The sequence below is a fragment of the Strix uralensis genome, chromosome Z (genome assembly GCF_047716275.1).
Source record: "Strix uralensis isolate ZFMK-TIS-50842 chromosome Z, bStrUra1, whole genome shotgun sequence".
In the NCBI taxonomy this organism is placed as follows: Eukaryota; Metazoa; Chordata; class Aves; order Strigiformes; family Strigidae; genus Strix; species Strix uralensis.
In genome coordinates, this window is record NC_134012.1 from 75,888,836 (window position 1) to 75,904,935 (window position 16,100).

Below are 16,100 nucleotides of genomic sequence, written 5' to 3' on the forward strand. Positions count from 1 at the left end.
TTTTCAGAAAATAAGGAACAATCCCAAGCACAGTACCTGAGAAAGGACAAGCTGCCCATGGAACTTATGGACAAATTTTCGTAAAGATGCAAGGTATGAAGCCTCTCCTGTTGTCCTTGCCAGAGACCGCAAAAGGAAATAACCCTGCCGGAAATTAAGCCAGAAACAAATAGGATGCTATGAATTTCTGATGCCTAGAAGAAAGAATTCTTTATCATATTAGTACAACAATTTCAATAAAAAATCAGCTGACAATGCTCACCTTCAAATAGTGAACCTGCATGAAGATTTTTTCTGCTTTAAGACCATGTTTGATAATGGATGCTCCAGACTCACTTAATTCTCCTGTGCTCTCCTTTTTGGGCCTAAAATGGTAACACACTAATTAAGTCTTGGATAAGTAAGTAAAGAACTCATACATTATACATCCTCATAGTTGAAAGCATAATGAATGGCATAGTAATGTTAGACACCTGTGACTACTTCAATCTTTTTCTTTATCCTAAGTAATTAACTTGGCTTAGACAGAGAAACAAATGAATTTCATACTTCTAATGCAATTTTGTACATAGCTGACCAGACAGCTGGGGTTCAACTGAAAGGCATCACTAACTTGGTGTACTTTTTTCACTGCCAGCATGACGTACGTTGCATGCCATTCTACAGTGAAGACACATTATAAACAAAGAGAAACAAACAAAAGAAGATCTTTTCTTGGGAAGGGAAGGATATTGAAATAATTATGTTCAACTAGAGTTTTCTCTTATACCTGAATATTCGCTTAACAGCTTACATGTCTATATACTTGCAAGAATAACCTCTTCCATTTGCATGCAATACAATGCAGAAGAAATAATGTTCTGTTTTTCATTTTGCCATTTGGGGTTGCAAGAAAAATAGTCAAAGTTTTAAACCAGGAAGCCTTTCACACACACAGGTTCGGGGTTTACAGACAATAATGTCTAGAACAAACCTACGTCGTCATTGCCTGATTTTAAAATGTAATACAGCATCTGGTATGCCACAAATCTACATCAGTAAAGCGTGCAGGACTTCTAGGCTCTTGTGAGCACAGAGTAAAAACTAAAGAGAAGCTATACTAACATTTTTTCTTCATTTGTAAGCATTGCCTCCACAGGCATGGTACAGAAGAGCCCTCTAGCTTTTTTTCTTCCATTCAGAAAACATCTCAGCTAACAGTGGTCTGAGAACAGATGTCTGTTTTAGGAGCCTAACCCTGTGAAACAACCTCTCCAATTCTAGGCATGGATCTTGAAACGGCCAGTCTTGGTAACCAAACATCTTTCCCTCCACTTCTACAGAATAGGGGCAACATAGGCCACATCAGTGCAGTATTCTTCAAACCACATCACTGTTACACTTCTCATGAGCCAATCCCTGTGATCAAATTACCTTCCTATCTATGTTTGCTTTGAAGAAAACATTTCTTCATCTTTCATATCTATGCAGTGGTTTATCAGAGTTTTGTCCAGAGTGCTAAGCTGTTTTTTTTCACCCTTTGTGCGCTATATTTAGGACCTGTGCACGTGAAATCCACTTCACACAGTAAAATCTTAATAAAATAGAACTTTTTGAGATAAAATAGAAAAACAAATGCAATTTTACACTGTTCCTAACACAGTCCTTTACCATGCTATAGTTCATATTTTCTTTCAAGGAAGATCTTCCTTCAGCATTGAAAGGAGATCAATAACTGATTTCTTATCCTATGTAACACCAGTTCTTCAAGACAATGTAATCATTGCAGACCCACTGTAGGAAAGCAGAGGTCCACCTACTTCCATTCTGGATCAGTCTCCTGGAAGTAAGGCCTGCTGCCATTCCAAATGCAACTTTTCATTGTTTTCTGCATATATAAAAAGCCAAAAATGCTTAATTCATCTCATAATAAATAGCCCAGTTTATAGACTTTGTAAAATGGAGTTTGAGCACAGGCTACAGGATCCACACTAAACTGACACACCTCCCATAATCACAATTATTCTAAATTAGGCAACCATACATCCTTCCTTCCTCCTCCAACTTTGTGCCTGTGTAGATCCTAGTAGGTGACCAGAAACAAATATCACATCTGGATGATGGTACTGAGGAATTTCCTTCTGCAAAGGATGTATATATACCCCTGATAATGTCTGCAAAAGAGTGTAAATATCCAGAAAGTTACCCTGTCCTCTGCTGTCAGTACTTCAGCACATTATTTTAAAGCAATGCTTAGTATATTTACAACACATTGAAGGTACAGAGACTGAAAGTTTGTTACACTGACCTCCAAAACCTGGCATTTAACCTAGTAGATGAAGCTAGACATAATGCTAAAGGCAAGCTGATTCAAGGTGTTCAGCTACCTGGCACAATTTAGTTACTGGCAAATTTCTGAAGGAAGCAAAAGATACTGGGTTTTTTTTTGCCGGGTGGAGAGTACATTGTACAAAGTAAAAGTACAATTCACCAGGAAGTCCTTGGTAATTAAATGCTCTTATATGCTTAAGTAGTCATGAAAACCTATGCAGAGACCATCTGAAAGGCACGTTTCCTATCAGTGTGATAGAATAAAACTCTTTGAACACCTACAGAGCAGTCAGAGAGCATTGCTTTAAGACGGAAATAGACTTGACTCAAGTGGAACTCAGAGACAAATTTGGGAGTTAAATATCAACACTGGTTTGTCTTAATGAAGAATCACAAGCTGGAGTTCAGTCATAAGGGCCAGGACATGAAACAATCTCAGCACCAGCTTTATTCCACGGAAAGAAATGGAGTTCTCTAGTCTTCTTTGCTTCTGTAACATGAGAGACTGCATGAGAGTGCTGGTGTTGATGCTTGCTGGCAGAAGGAGTGCCAGGACATATTTCACAGGTGCTTTTATCCGTGCAGGTTTGCTTCAAACTCTGTGAGAAAATACACAGGATTCTGTCTGAAATCTTAGCTTGCATGAGCATTACAGTGCCTCAAATTCTTTCTTCAATACTAAGATTTGCTGGTACTGTCTTTTAGAACTGCTGCCTGCTGAAAAGACATTTATCTATTTCTTTCATACCTGACTTCTTCTTTTTGCAGGTAAGTTATGAGATGCTACTATAACATAATATCAAATATCCATAATATGAAGAAACATCATGCTGATGATCAGTGTGCTGAGCGTCTTTCACCTAGTCTGAACATGTATTCATTTGCTGGATCAAAAGTTTATAGGATCAGCTGACAAGTTTTGGGGAGGGTTTTCTTGCTGTCATGAGAAAGCACAGAAAATCATATGATTGCCCAACAGGGAACAAAAAAGTAGTTGAAGAATAAGGTTATGCTTGGGAAGAGTGGGTTGGCTGATTTTTTTCTTCCCAACATAACTGTCAAGAAATAACAAGCAGTTATCATTTACTTCTAATATCCTTCTATAAAAACACAAGCTTGAATCAGCATAAGCCTCAGTACAGACTCAAAACCCAGTGCAATGCCAAGACTGACATTTTCTCTCTTACATACCAACTCTAGAAAGCACATGGACATGCTTTCAGATGGAAGAAGAAAAGTAAAAAGAAAGTAAATACGCAAAGAGAGAACCTATTCCAGTCCATGACACAAAAATAGTAGAGAATATTTATACCTGACTGAAACTAGTGGAAAGTCCTTAAATGCAACCACAGAAACTAGAGACATCAGAGAAGAAGAGTTTGCCAGAATCCCAAGCAGGCATCATGTTCCTCTCCTGAAGTGTATACTAGAGGCATATTTTTCAAATGAGAAATGATTTGTCATTCTTTTGCATTAGCATTGAGAATACCACTATTCAAAAGCATGCTTATTGCAGAGATTTATGTCTACTAACTGTGGAAGTCAATAGAAAGATTAAGTTTCAATTACAAGATAAATCAATCATTCCTGAGTTTCAAACTACAAGGGATAAAAACATACACATTTTATTAAAAGTAACAACTACATCATTAACACAAAAGATGACAAATGTTATCCATAGTGTTTAAAACGGAAAACATACATCCAGATAAGCCTTATATGACAAGAACTAATGTTCCTAAAAATAATGTTTTTTAAAATAAACAAAACCCCCAGCGTCTATCAGGAGTTGTGTTGGCAGCAGCTGTATGACAGCTAGCGATAAGGCTTGCTTTTGTATTTATACCTGTCATCAGATTGCATGCTTGCAAATGTATAACTTCACTGGCTCTGCTTACATGTAGGATACACAATTCATCAATAAACATAAAGTAAAACAGATCAATGAAAGACTACAGTTATACAGTTGGTGACATTCTTTTCAGATTACACGAGGCCACAAAGAGGAATTTCTGTGTTGGTGAACAGTATCTAGTGCCCGAATATAAAAAGCTTTTAGATTCTACTGGGAAAGCACAAACAAAAGGGAAGACGTCAAAATGAATGGAATAGCAACAGTCTTCCAAAAACATTTAAAAGATTATTATATAGAAGATGTGGATCAATTTGTTCTATACTTCCACTTGGTGAAAGAAAAGAAGTATCTATATTGTTTGAAATAATATTTCAACTGTGCCTCAGGAAGCATTTTTTAACTGTTAACACTAAAACAGCTTATCTAGGTACCATGGAAACTTTTTAATTGGAGGTTTCTAAGAACATGTTAGTAAAAACCTGCTTAAAATGGTCTGTGTATACTGCCTGTGTTTCAGGGTAGGAGTATGGTCTACATAATAGCTTGAAATCTGTCCCTGTACTTCTGTGATTTGGTCAATGCAAGGCTAATTTGAGCTAGGATTACTAAACTTGTTTTTCTTGGTCAAACACTGTGGGGAGACAAGCATTGGAGATGTTAGGCAGCCACTCAAGGTAAAGGGCTATGGCAAATTCCCAAGATACCAATCAGAATAGCCCAAATTATTAATCATTAGCAAAGCAATAATCTTTTTTTGACCTAATGTCTTCACCTATGTAATAAGAAGCCTTGAGCCTAGCATCTGGTACCTAAAGACCGAAAATAACATTATTAGTAATTGCTAAAGAGAAGGTAGCTTTATATAGTTCATTATGCTTTTTCCTTTGTTTTTTTTAAAGCTTCATTCAGATTGGCAGTTAGATAACCATACTCCTGTATGTGCTTGTCTTCAGCCATGGAAAATGAATCTGTTACATCCTCAAACAGTGAACTTTGTTCAGGAAATGGACTTTTTTTTTCCCTGAATAGAGGCTCTTCTAAACTGCTTAGAGACATTTTATATCAAACTAAATCCCATGGTTCTTGAAAGCTTCCTATAACAAAGAGAAAAGCAATTGCATTATACAGAAGATGAATAACCTAGTCAATTTAATTTTACTTTTCTTTTTTTTTCTTCAGAAGGAAATAAGGAAATGCAGTTGATTTAATCAAATAATTTGGATGTATATCCTTTGAAGGAAGAAAATGGTGGAAAACAGGAGAGAGAGAACATGCGAAACCAAAGATTACACTGTCATATTGTTACCTTAAAACTTGCAGCTCTTCTTCAGAGTTCTGCACCTCGTCTCTGAGTCGACGCCAGCGAAGTAAAGCTTTCAATTCCTGCTGCGCTTTTACTTCATCATGTGACAGCTGCTTAGTATACAAAAACCACAGATGACTGACTGCTCTTTCCCAACAGACAGTAATAATTATCAGAAAGAGAAACTTGGTTTATTTCCCTTTAACCTGCAGAAGATGCAGGAAACAGTACCAATATCCATGATTTAAAAAACCAAAAACCAAAAAACCAAAATAACAGTTGGTGCTATAAGAGTTAATAGCAGCACTAAGGAAAACAGAAACCTCACTGGGCACATGAAATGAATAGTTGGTTAAATATTTGTACCTGAGGAGAGAGATGGGCATGCTGTTTTCCCTTTAGGGGCTAGCAATAAGTGAACTGAATGTACAGGACAGATACCTGGCATATCAGTTTTGGTTGCATCTTTACTCTTCCTAGCTTGAAAGCAAAGAGCTGTTTTGTGACCTGACTTCACTTCTCTTGCCTACAACTTCTGCAATACTCGTGAAAGTTCCATGTTGTATTTTCCCCCATTTACATAATATTAACAGAGATGCATGCTCATGAAATAAATGCCAGGTTGTCATCTTAAAAATAAGAACTAATTTATGCTTCTCTATTATAAAAAAAGATGGGAGATGGGAGAAAGCAAAAGCAGCTAACATTATCCTGCATTACACCAATATTTCAGTTGCCACTGGAATTACTGTCAGGCAGTATGGAATATACTCATAATCCTACAATTGTAGGAAAAGCTTTCAAGTGTCTCACAAAAGCACAGAATTAATGTGAACAGCTCACAGCAGAGGAGTGATGCTCAATGTAAGGGCAGAAATGAGTTTTAGGACCAGAAGGGAAAAGCGAAGTGTCTGGGCAGCCTTCCTCTCTTTCTTGTTCCAGAAACATGGTAAGTGGCAAGGAGTTCTATTTTGTTCGTTGCTATAAATATGCCTGATACTTAATAAAAAGGAGGCTTGGAAGAGTGTATGATGTCAATTCCCAGTCCCACCTGCTCATCCACAGATGGAGCTCTGCAGACTTAAGGGGTAGAACCAGGGTCTGACATAAGCACAGTAAGAAACGACTAACACACAAAGTGCTTGAAGTAGCAGAGGTACAACAAAAATAAGAATTGGATCAGAAAACCACTTTACTAGCTGACGTGCAATTTATGAGCTTTTCACTTTAAGGCAGACGATGATTTCTAAGCCTCTGACATGAGGGTAGCTCTTTCTGAGCAGTGTAAGACAAAAAAATGTAAGTGCTGGTGCCATATTTCATCAGCTTCCATTTTGTTTTGAGGTATACTTCTTGGCTATCCACTGGACAAACCCAGACCATTTTCATTAGGTACCTGAAATATTACAATATTCAGTAAGACTCTGCTGATTGTTTCAATTTCAGGAACACAATAAAAGTGGAAAGAATGCAGAGCAACTGTTTGATAGCTGAATTTTCATAACTGAGTAGCACATTTGTGGGAAGGTAATCACTGACAAACAGATGTTTCCATTCTCATTGGCACTGACCTCTATCTCTGCAAAGATTAGTGTTCATTGTGGATCAGGAAGGATTTTTTATGTTGATTTTTTTTTTTAATCAAATCAATGTTGATTTTTTTTTAATCAAGTTAGCATGCAAATTCCAACATTACTTTAAAAGACTTATCTTCATAACACAGGAGGTTTAATTTATATCTAATTCACAGCAGGGAATAGAATCTAGATTTCCACATAATTCAACTGAGAAGTGATGCATCATCACCTTACCTGTTGTGCCTTAGCCCAAAATACATCTTCTAAATAAGTGGCAAACCCTTCACTTAACCATTCTTCAGTCCAATCACAAGCACCAATGGCCAGTCCAAACCAAGCATGAGCAATTTCATGGCACAGGCGTGTTCCACAGAGATGGCCCCCTCCCGGTAGTACACTCTGTGACAGGAAGATGATGTGTGGGCTGCACAATAGGAATGAATGACAAAATACATTATTGACCTATTATAACATGCATTGCCTGGTCATAATAATATATAGGCTTTATTAGCCTTGTCAGCCTCTTATTACTATATGCATGCTAGGTCATGACTGATAGTTTATAGCTCAGGCATTTTTAGGAACTAGGTTGTACTTTAATTGTTGGTTGGCTGAGAATCAAACTAAAATTCTGCCAAGCAGTTGTTTTGTATTCAACCATCAAACAGCTATTAGCTGTAAGAAGTAACTTAAACCAGAGTTTTGTATTTTTCAAATTATAAGACTGATTTATTTCAATAGAAGCATTTGTATAAGCCAGGATAATAAAAGATGAGCAGGTGTGAATATAGGCAGCAAGTATTTATCAGTTAAATGATCAAAGCTGGAAATTAATAAAGCAGAAGCATTTTATAAAGAAAACAAATCACTATCCAAAAGCAACAAGAGTCATGTATAGTAAAGCACATGCACTTGTGAATTGAAGCTAGAAGGATACCATCTGATTGTAAGAGCTGATCATTTCTGCAGATGCAGAGGAAGGAGATCATCCTTCACCACAAGCATGGAAGTGAGGAGGAGACTCAATAGTCACTAAATATCTGGTTTTCACAACAGGGGAGGACAACCAAATCTACATCTACTCTGTTCTGGACTCAAGTACTATAATAAGAAATTGGGGAAAAAAATTGTTATGAATTGTTGTTCTGCTATTGAAAACACTTAGACTGAATGGCAAGTTACTGCAGTTCCTAATTCATGTTCTGCTATAAAGCAATTTCTGCTATGCTTATAGAAATCACAGACATTAACAAAAACCAAAAGTTACATAATTTTTAAAATTAGTACATCTAGGAAAGAAAGTAGCAGAATTAAGCCCTCTGACCAACATGCAAGGGATTAATGAAGTACAGTGCCACAGATGGGAGTAGCAAGGGCACAAACCAAGACCACCATCTGCAGTATGTTCCTGCACTAACCTTTAGCATCCATTTCAACTGTTTCCTCAAATCCAGCCAGTTAGAAAGGAAATAAAGCACAATGGTAATACCTTCAAGACCACAGGTCTTTAAAAACTAAGTCTAGCCTTCCAAGCAGGGGAGGGGAGCATATGGCCTTAGGACATTTCCAAGAGTCAAATATTATTCGTCAGCATTCCAAACAGCTTCCCCACCCATCCTACCCTTCTGTTGGAAATGTTAAAACACATAGTTTTCTTGCAACCAGTTGAATGTCTGGAACTGAGACAATAAAATAGGATACACAGTTAAATGGAAAAACATACTCAATAACCATCTTCTTATAAAAAAATGATAGCCATCCCGCAAAGCAAGTTAATACATTTCAGTATGTCGGCACTGTAAGACACTATGTAAAAAATTAAAGCACTAATAGGGGAGTCAAGTCACAGAGAACAAAACAAAAAAAACCGGCAGCTCTCCAAATCTTCACCAAAAGCAAGAGAAGGGAGGGAGGGAGAGATGGGGGGGAAAGTGTGAGCACAGAAGCTGCAGAACATGATGAACCTTTTATTATAAAGCCACTGATGAGAAGAATAACCACAGCTTTGGGGGTACTACTTTGGTCAGTTGTAAGTAAATGACCCCTAACTGTGGCATGTGTATGGCACTACAAAGAAAAACCACGGAAATCGGCCAAGTAAATAACATTCCAGACATACTGCTGGCAGCATTTTGGCCATTTGGTTAAGCAAAAGAAATGTAACTTCAAGCCTTATAAACAGGCTCACAGAATGGTTTGTATTTTAAGTCTACTGTAGGTAAATACACAACAAAAGTAAAGATTTTGTTTCCTGCTTTTTCCAATCAAATAACAGAAATGCCACATCTGGACAATCTTCTCCTTTATAGAAGGACTACAAACCACTTCAGTGAGAAAAATGTATATGAGTTAAATTTTGACCAAAAAATACAACTTCCTACAAGGCCAAAAATAAGATTATGTCCTGCAGCAGAATTTAGAGTCTGAGTACAGCCAGCAACTTCCTTTCCTGAGAACACCTTAAATGATTCTTTTTATTTTGTTTGCCCTTAACAAGCAGCTATATCTCCAATTCAGAGCCTCATATAACAAAAATTATCACTACAGAGCAGTGCAAAGTTCCCATTTATCTTAAGAGTAATTTTATCAAAGACTGAACATGTTTCTATAATACGTTCAGCATCTCTTAGTTTGGGGAAAAGTTTGATTCTATGTATTTTAAAATACAGATAGATTCTCTATTTCCAATACGTTTGAAGTCCAGAAATTCTGCTCCACCCCTACTGATACCAAGCAAATCTACATTTTTTTACATCATATAGGATGTGCAATGTTATTCATTGCACATTGTTACTATCAGTGTTGTTCCTAAACCACTCAATAATTCAAGAAAGTGTCTATGTGAAAAATAAGATAATCAGAATGATGATTAAATTGCAATAGCCAAAAACTTTGTTGCCGGAATAGGAATTTGGTTCTCCTACCATCCATTCGATTTACTAGGAACAAATTATAAGGCTTGATATCCATTACTTTCAGTGAAATGAAAAAGGGAAGAAATCCCTTCATACACTAGGAATGGATGAAGGTGATTCATCTCAGCAATTATATCAAGAGCTGACAAAGTATGCAGAGCTTATAAATGCCTCTAGCTAATGTCTCTTCAAGTCTGGCCCAGGTTTCTAAAGCAGGCCAGAACAGGCTAGCTGGATGTGGTGAGGAAGATGGGAAACCTCTCCCAGTTAACAAAAAAATGAAAACCCCACCAGCCCTTCCCAGGAAGCTGGACAAGTTCCCAATGGCTCTTACAGAAAAAGAAGTTAATGACTTATTTTCAACAAGTATACACTTGGTTACACTTTATAGCAGAAGGTTATTATTCTGACCAGAATCACAACCTCATAACTTAGATCTTTGCATTGTTTGACTGAAAGAAGGAGCAACTTCCCTCTCCCTGTTAAACTGCAGCTAAGGGAAGTCTCAAAGCTGTAACTAGGGTATGAACACATACGAAGGCAAAATTGAGCCCCAAAGGGAAAGAAATTTTTGGTGTGAAAGGCTGAAGGGTCCTAATGTTCCAATCATCCAAATCCACCCATGTAGATTTCTTAATAAATGATCTCTTTAACAAATAAAAGGTTTCCGATGAGTCCTAGAGCTCTGAACAGTAATCTGACCAGTTGAGAGGCCAAATCTCTGAAAGCAATTTTGAAAAACTTTTTCTCCAGACTTAGATGCAGGTGCCACTTTGCACACAGGCTGCAGCAGTGTGCTCTCTTTGGCTGATCACACATAATCAGATGAGACACAGCACAAACTCTAGCCAAATGTATGTGCAAGAACTTAAGTACACATTGAAGCTAGGAACACAAAGCTCATTTCTAACAGACTTGTTCCATTCCTTTTAAAGTAGAAGTCTTTCCCTCTTAACACACAGGGATTTGCAGATCCATTTTCTTCTGTATTTATTGAAATAACAGAGCCAAGACCATATCAGCTGGAAAATCATGCTTCTGAAGTTAAAAGTCGCACCCAAAATCACTATTACAGATGGAAGGTATATAATAAAAAAAATATTTTTCATTTTGATAGTATTCCACATATTGCTTATCTTTTCCTATTTAGAAAAAGATACTCAGATATTAAATGGGTTAGACAGTTACAGTACTTCTAGAAAATCCCTTCTTAAACATGTAGAAGGGAGCAGGGGAAATCTCTCTAAAAATATTTTCATAGGAACACATTAAAATTAAGATATACATTTCAAGATTACTGGAATTTGAGAAAGTTAGACAATTAAATGTCTTTACATATAGTTTGTGCAATCTCTCATCAGCTGCCTTCAACCTACATTATTCCAGTGATACAAAGAACAGTATTAGCATATTGTCTGCGGTATCTACATCAGACTTTGAATGTTAGCTTAATTTATCTTTGAGGTCACTCGTGCCATTGGAATGCAGACACAGGAACATGCAACATTCACTTACATACCTCTATAATCTCCAGCATTCTGGTGTATGTTATAATCCAGTACTGAGAGAATTACAAACAGCCTTTTTAATCTTTTAGGTTAATAGCATACCAGAAACTCAAATATACATGCAGCTGCAGTTGTAGAGACAAGGATGTGGTAATTAGAATACTCTGAGCATTGTTCCAGAAATAATGGAAACTTCGTAAAGGCTCCCTTCCTAACATCATAGTGGGAAACCAACAAATTACTGGAAGTTACAGCTGGAAGGCATTCTACAGCAGATAACTAACTTTTTACTCCATAAATCATGCAATAAAATACAGTAGGGTAGGCAATAGGGAAAGAAGACCAACACTTTTGTATCGGAAGGAGGATGGTATCAGCCAGCTCAGTACAGCAATTCAACATCCAAACTTCAAATTTCAGTCAAGCACCTAATTAATGATCTGAACACCTAAGTAGCAGCTGCTCCATGAACTGGCAGACAATCACTTCAGTCTTACTTATTTCACCACACCAAACCAGATTAGTCAGGATGTGTATAAACTAGGGTGAAATCCTCTCAGGACAAGCTCTTTATTACTGTTCAACAGTTAATCTGGTACTTGGCATAAAACTGAAGAAGTCATACAGTGAAAGGAAAAAGATAACATGAGCCCAAGCTCAGACAACTGCTACATAAACAACTGGGTTTGTAACAAATATTGATATTTCTCATTATCTCCAATCCCATATTACACAAATTGAACAGCTTTGAAGTAAAAACCTGCATAAAATACAGGATGCATTTATCACCTACAACGGTGACATACGCCACCTTCCAATGTCTTTGGAAGCCAAGTATTTATTTGATTTGTCCAGACATTATTCACAGAGGAAATTTTATAAATTTTCTTCAGATACCAAAATAACTCTGGAACTTTATGATGAACAAAAATAAGCTAAACCACATTGAAAATATTGACAAGAGACAAATACAATTTTTATATGCTAGGAGACCTTACTTTGCTACTGCAAAAGGACCGATCATACTGACATGAACAAAAAGGATACAGGTTTGATGTGCTTCAAAAAGTAAACAAATAATTTGATGCACTCCCAGCTAATACAAGATCAGCCCAAAGGAAATTGTATCAACCCATCTCATTCCCCATAACTCAATTCTCCTAACTTTATGTTCACAAATAAGAAGATATGCTATACCCTTACATCCTGTATCATGTATATATTTGCATAATTTCCTCAAAATTTCAATCATAACTTACTCTGAAACTTTTACATGAGTAAAAGGTCAAAATATTAAAAAGTCTCCATTATTTTTAGATTTTTTTAAACAATAAAAAATTAATAGAAGTCAAGAAACAAACTAAACTACTGAAGAATTTATTTTTCCTTTTAAAATTAGATCAATGGGAACTAACCATATATGGGTTGATATCGTCTATTAACTTCTTCTTTGAATACCAAAGGACAGTTAATGCTAAAAGTGGGATTCATATTTCTATCTTGGGGGACTTCAAGTATAAAATGCAGAACTGTACCTGCTAAAACAAGATATTTATTTGCCCAACAAAATGCACATCTAGCAGACAGGAAACATTTTGAAGGTTTTAATTTTTGCACCAGTCTTGCCAAAAATGTGCCTTATTCTCTTCTTATTTTTCCTCAAGCATGCTCTGTTTTAAAGTTCTAACTTTCCACTGGGGCTCAGCTCCTCTGTCCTCTATCATCTAACCAAAATACACAATGTTAAAATGGTGGACTGAAACTATCACTTCCCACAGAAGGGTTACAAGAATTTCCCTAGATCCAACTCTCAAGAACAGGAACATACCACAAGATGAACAATCTGGTTATAATGCAACTAATTTCTTTAAACAATGCTGTCTCATCCTCTTTCCAACACACACAGAGCACACACATTGACAGTGCTAAGACATAAAAACTTTAATTGGGGTTTTACAAAAATTCATGCAACAACTTCTCTGTGGCTGATACCCTGCTGCAGTCATATCATGGTAATAAATCCAACCTGCTTCAAATGCTCTGACTTGGGATGTAAAGGAAAGAAGGAAAGAAAGTACATTGTATTTTACATGCAGACTTCAGTCCAATGTCTGGGATCCAAGTATTGCTAGTGAGCTAACCCAACATTGTAATAAGATCATCAGGAACTAGAGGTGACAAGATCAACCAGCAGTCAACCCAAGTAAGAACTGTGGAGTTGAAGAGTTATTCATCAGTTGACCTCTGATGCCACCAGGATGACTAACAGCAGCTCTAGCTCACTTCCTTTCATCTTACACATCCTGTATCACAAAGAGAAACTTGCAGGGCATGAACCTTTTTTTGAGCTATCCAGTTTTTGTCTCCTAATTTCTTATGTAAGCCCAACAATATCTATTTAGTTAGAAACTTCCATACTCCCAGGATTTGTGACAGGCAGCAAATTGCCTGCTGTTTTACAGAAAGAAAAGAAAACATAGAAGATTACGGGTGGAAAAGAAGGAATTACAGATTCAAAACCTCAGCTCCAATCAAGATTTTTTATCCAGATTTGTTTGAAATCTCATGCCCCAAAAAAACCAAAGTAATGCAAAAATCAGTAAGATTTAAAGAAAAATCAATTACATAGTAAAAAAATCAATTACACAATACCTCCTAGTAACAGATGGCTTCAATACTGTAAAAAATCTTAGCTTTCAAAGAGAAACACCTTGAGGACTAAAGCTTTTCATGCTGTCTATCACAGAATGAATTTTTCATATTTATCTGATATAGTTAACTGATCTAGGAGTAAGTGCAAGTGGCTTCAATAAATGCAAGCACCTGTTTCACTCAAAAAAAACCCTCTCTGTATAGTTTATGGAGCTCAATTTTTAACCTTTCACTCTTTGCAAATTGCTCCTCAAAAAGTACTGACACTGCTAACAGTGAAAATAATTTGTGAATCAGTGACAGCAATTTCCAGATCCCTTACGAAGCAGTAAAATTACATAGTACAAAACTGCATTGTTTCATGGCAGATGATTCCAAACAAGTCTTACAAGCTACACAACTCAATTAGCTTCTTTCTTTTTTTCTTAAAAAACAGATTGGAAGTCAATCTAGAGTACCTCAGTTAAAGAGCAAAAAAAACAAGATCAAGGAAATAAAAATATTTCCAGTTCAGATTGTTCTGTGAATAGTATTTTAGGATATGGAGTTTTTCATAGAAGTATCTTCTTTTGTTTGACGTAAGAGAGCTGATGTAAAGATCACAACAATGATAAAACATCTCTACTTTTGCTGACATAGATAGCATCACAAAAGAGGTTCAGAGGCTGAAGGGAAAATTTTGTTCATGTCTGAGGAGCCAGAGGAAATACCATGTTCCCACTAATTTCAGTAAGAACTTTATATAAATATATAAATGCAGTATTTGGTTTACATTCTGGATTTGCTAAATTCCAGGTTTCATAGGAAACTTTTTCCAGATTTCTCTGAATGCTTCCAACTATTAGAAAATGGCCAAAGGAGGAAAAGATATAAAAAAAAGTTATGCTCTAACCATGTGAAAATGGTTAATAACAAATAATAGTGTGGAAAGTCTCTATTAGAACCATGCATTTATATTTATTTTCTCTCATTTAAAACTGGTTTGTAAGATTTAACACCACAAAATTAACCTTAAGCACTTGCTGAAATAAAAAAGTGAACAGAAAATAGCAACGGACGGACATTGATCCGTCCATTGTTACAGATACAAGCAGTCACACTTCTCATTTTATAAATACAAAATGGTTTTGTGTGATATTAATAATTTTTTTTTAGGTTTCTTTCTCATATACCAAAGGGAAGACTAAAAAAATAGAATCTCTTGTTTTATATTAGAAATGCACATAGCATTTATTTCAGAGCCTTTTCAAATTATTCTTTGTATTCTTGCTAAAATGATTAATATGATGAACAGTCTCTTAACAACATTCCTCACAACAACATTCCAGTCTAAATGATGACATTTGTCAATGATGGATGATATTATTTGATATGGGATGGATTTCATTATTTGTAGCTTTCCTATCATTGCTACTACTGGAAGAGCTGGATTTCCTTTTACTACATCATGAAGTTTCTGGCAGATATTAACACAGCTGAGAGCCAAAGTGCAAATAACCAACTATGATAAATAGTTAGACAGAAAAAGCAAATGTGTCTGCTTCTCCATATTCAGTGAAAATTCACTCAAGTTAACAGCCTATACATTAGTGGTCTCATAAAGGTGACAGGGACAAGACAAAATAAAATAAAGAATGGCTCGGTTTTTTCTTCATTTAATATATAGAAGAAAGCTTTTACTCACACGTACCAGAACAAAACAACAACAACCAACAAAAAAAAGCCCAACCCACAAGAAAAAAGGAAAAGAGATTTCTTGTTCTTCAAGTTTTTCAGGATTCTTTTCTCAATGTAAAACTCGTGGTATCACTGCTCTAAAAGCAGTAAAGAAATTAAATATGCTTGAAGGCAGAAGTGGTTCTTATTACATCTCTACAAACTACAGTTAGAGTAGCATCACAAACCAAACCAAACCTGAGGTATTCTCTTGTTTTTTAAGGATTCCTATCACAAATACTTCACCTGCAGACTGAGAAAACT

At 36.2% G+C, this 16,100-nt stretch overlaps 1 protein-coding gene across 13 annotated transcripts in view; it reads right to left on the reverse strand.

Moving 5' to 3' along the window:
• The window catches only part of AOPEP (aminopeptidase O (putative)), a 235,091-nt gene that overhangs the window by 142,024 nt on the left and 76,967 nt on the right, over nt 1-16,100 (reverse strand). For 12 of the 13 annotated variants that reach the window (XR_012627089.1, XR_012627090.1, XM_074856095.1 and 9 more), the window contains 4 exons: nt 7,280-7,469; nt 5,472-5,581; nt 263-365; nt 37-144 (listed from right to left, as the gene is read on the reverse strand). Coding sequence is in view for 11 of the 13 variants with exons in the window: in XM_074856095.1 (XP_074712196.1) it covers nt 37-144; nt 263-365; nt 5,472-5,581; nt 7,280-7,469 (511 nt within the window). In the remaining 2 variants the exon portion in view is untranslated. The remainder of the gene's footprint in view (nt 1-36; nt 145-262; nt 366-5,471; nt 5,582-7,279; nt 7,470-16,100) is intronic. The other variant, XM_074856096.1, reaches the window with a different exon arrangement.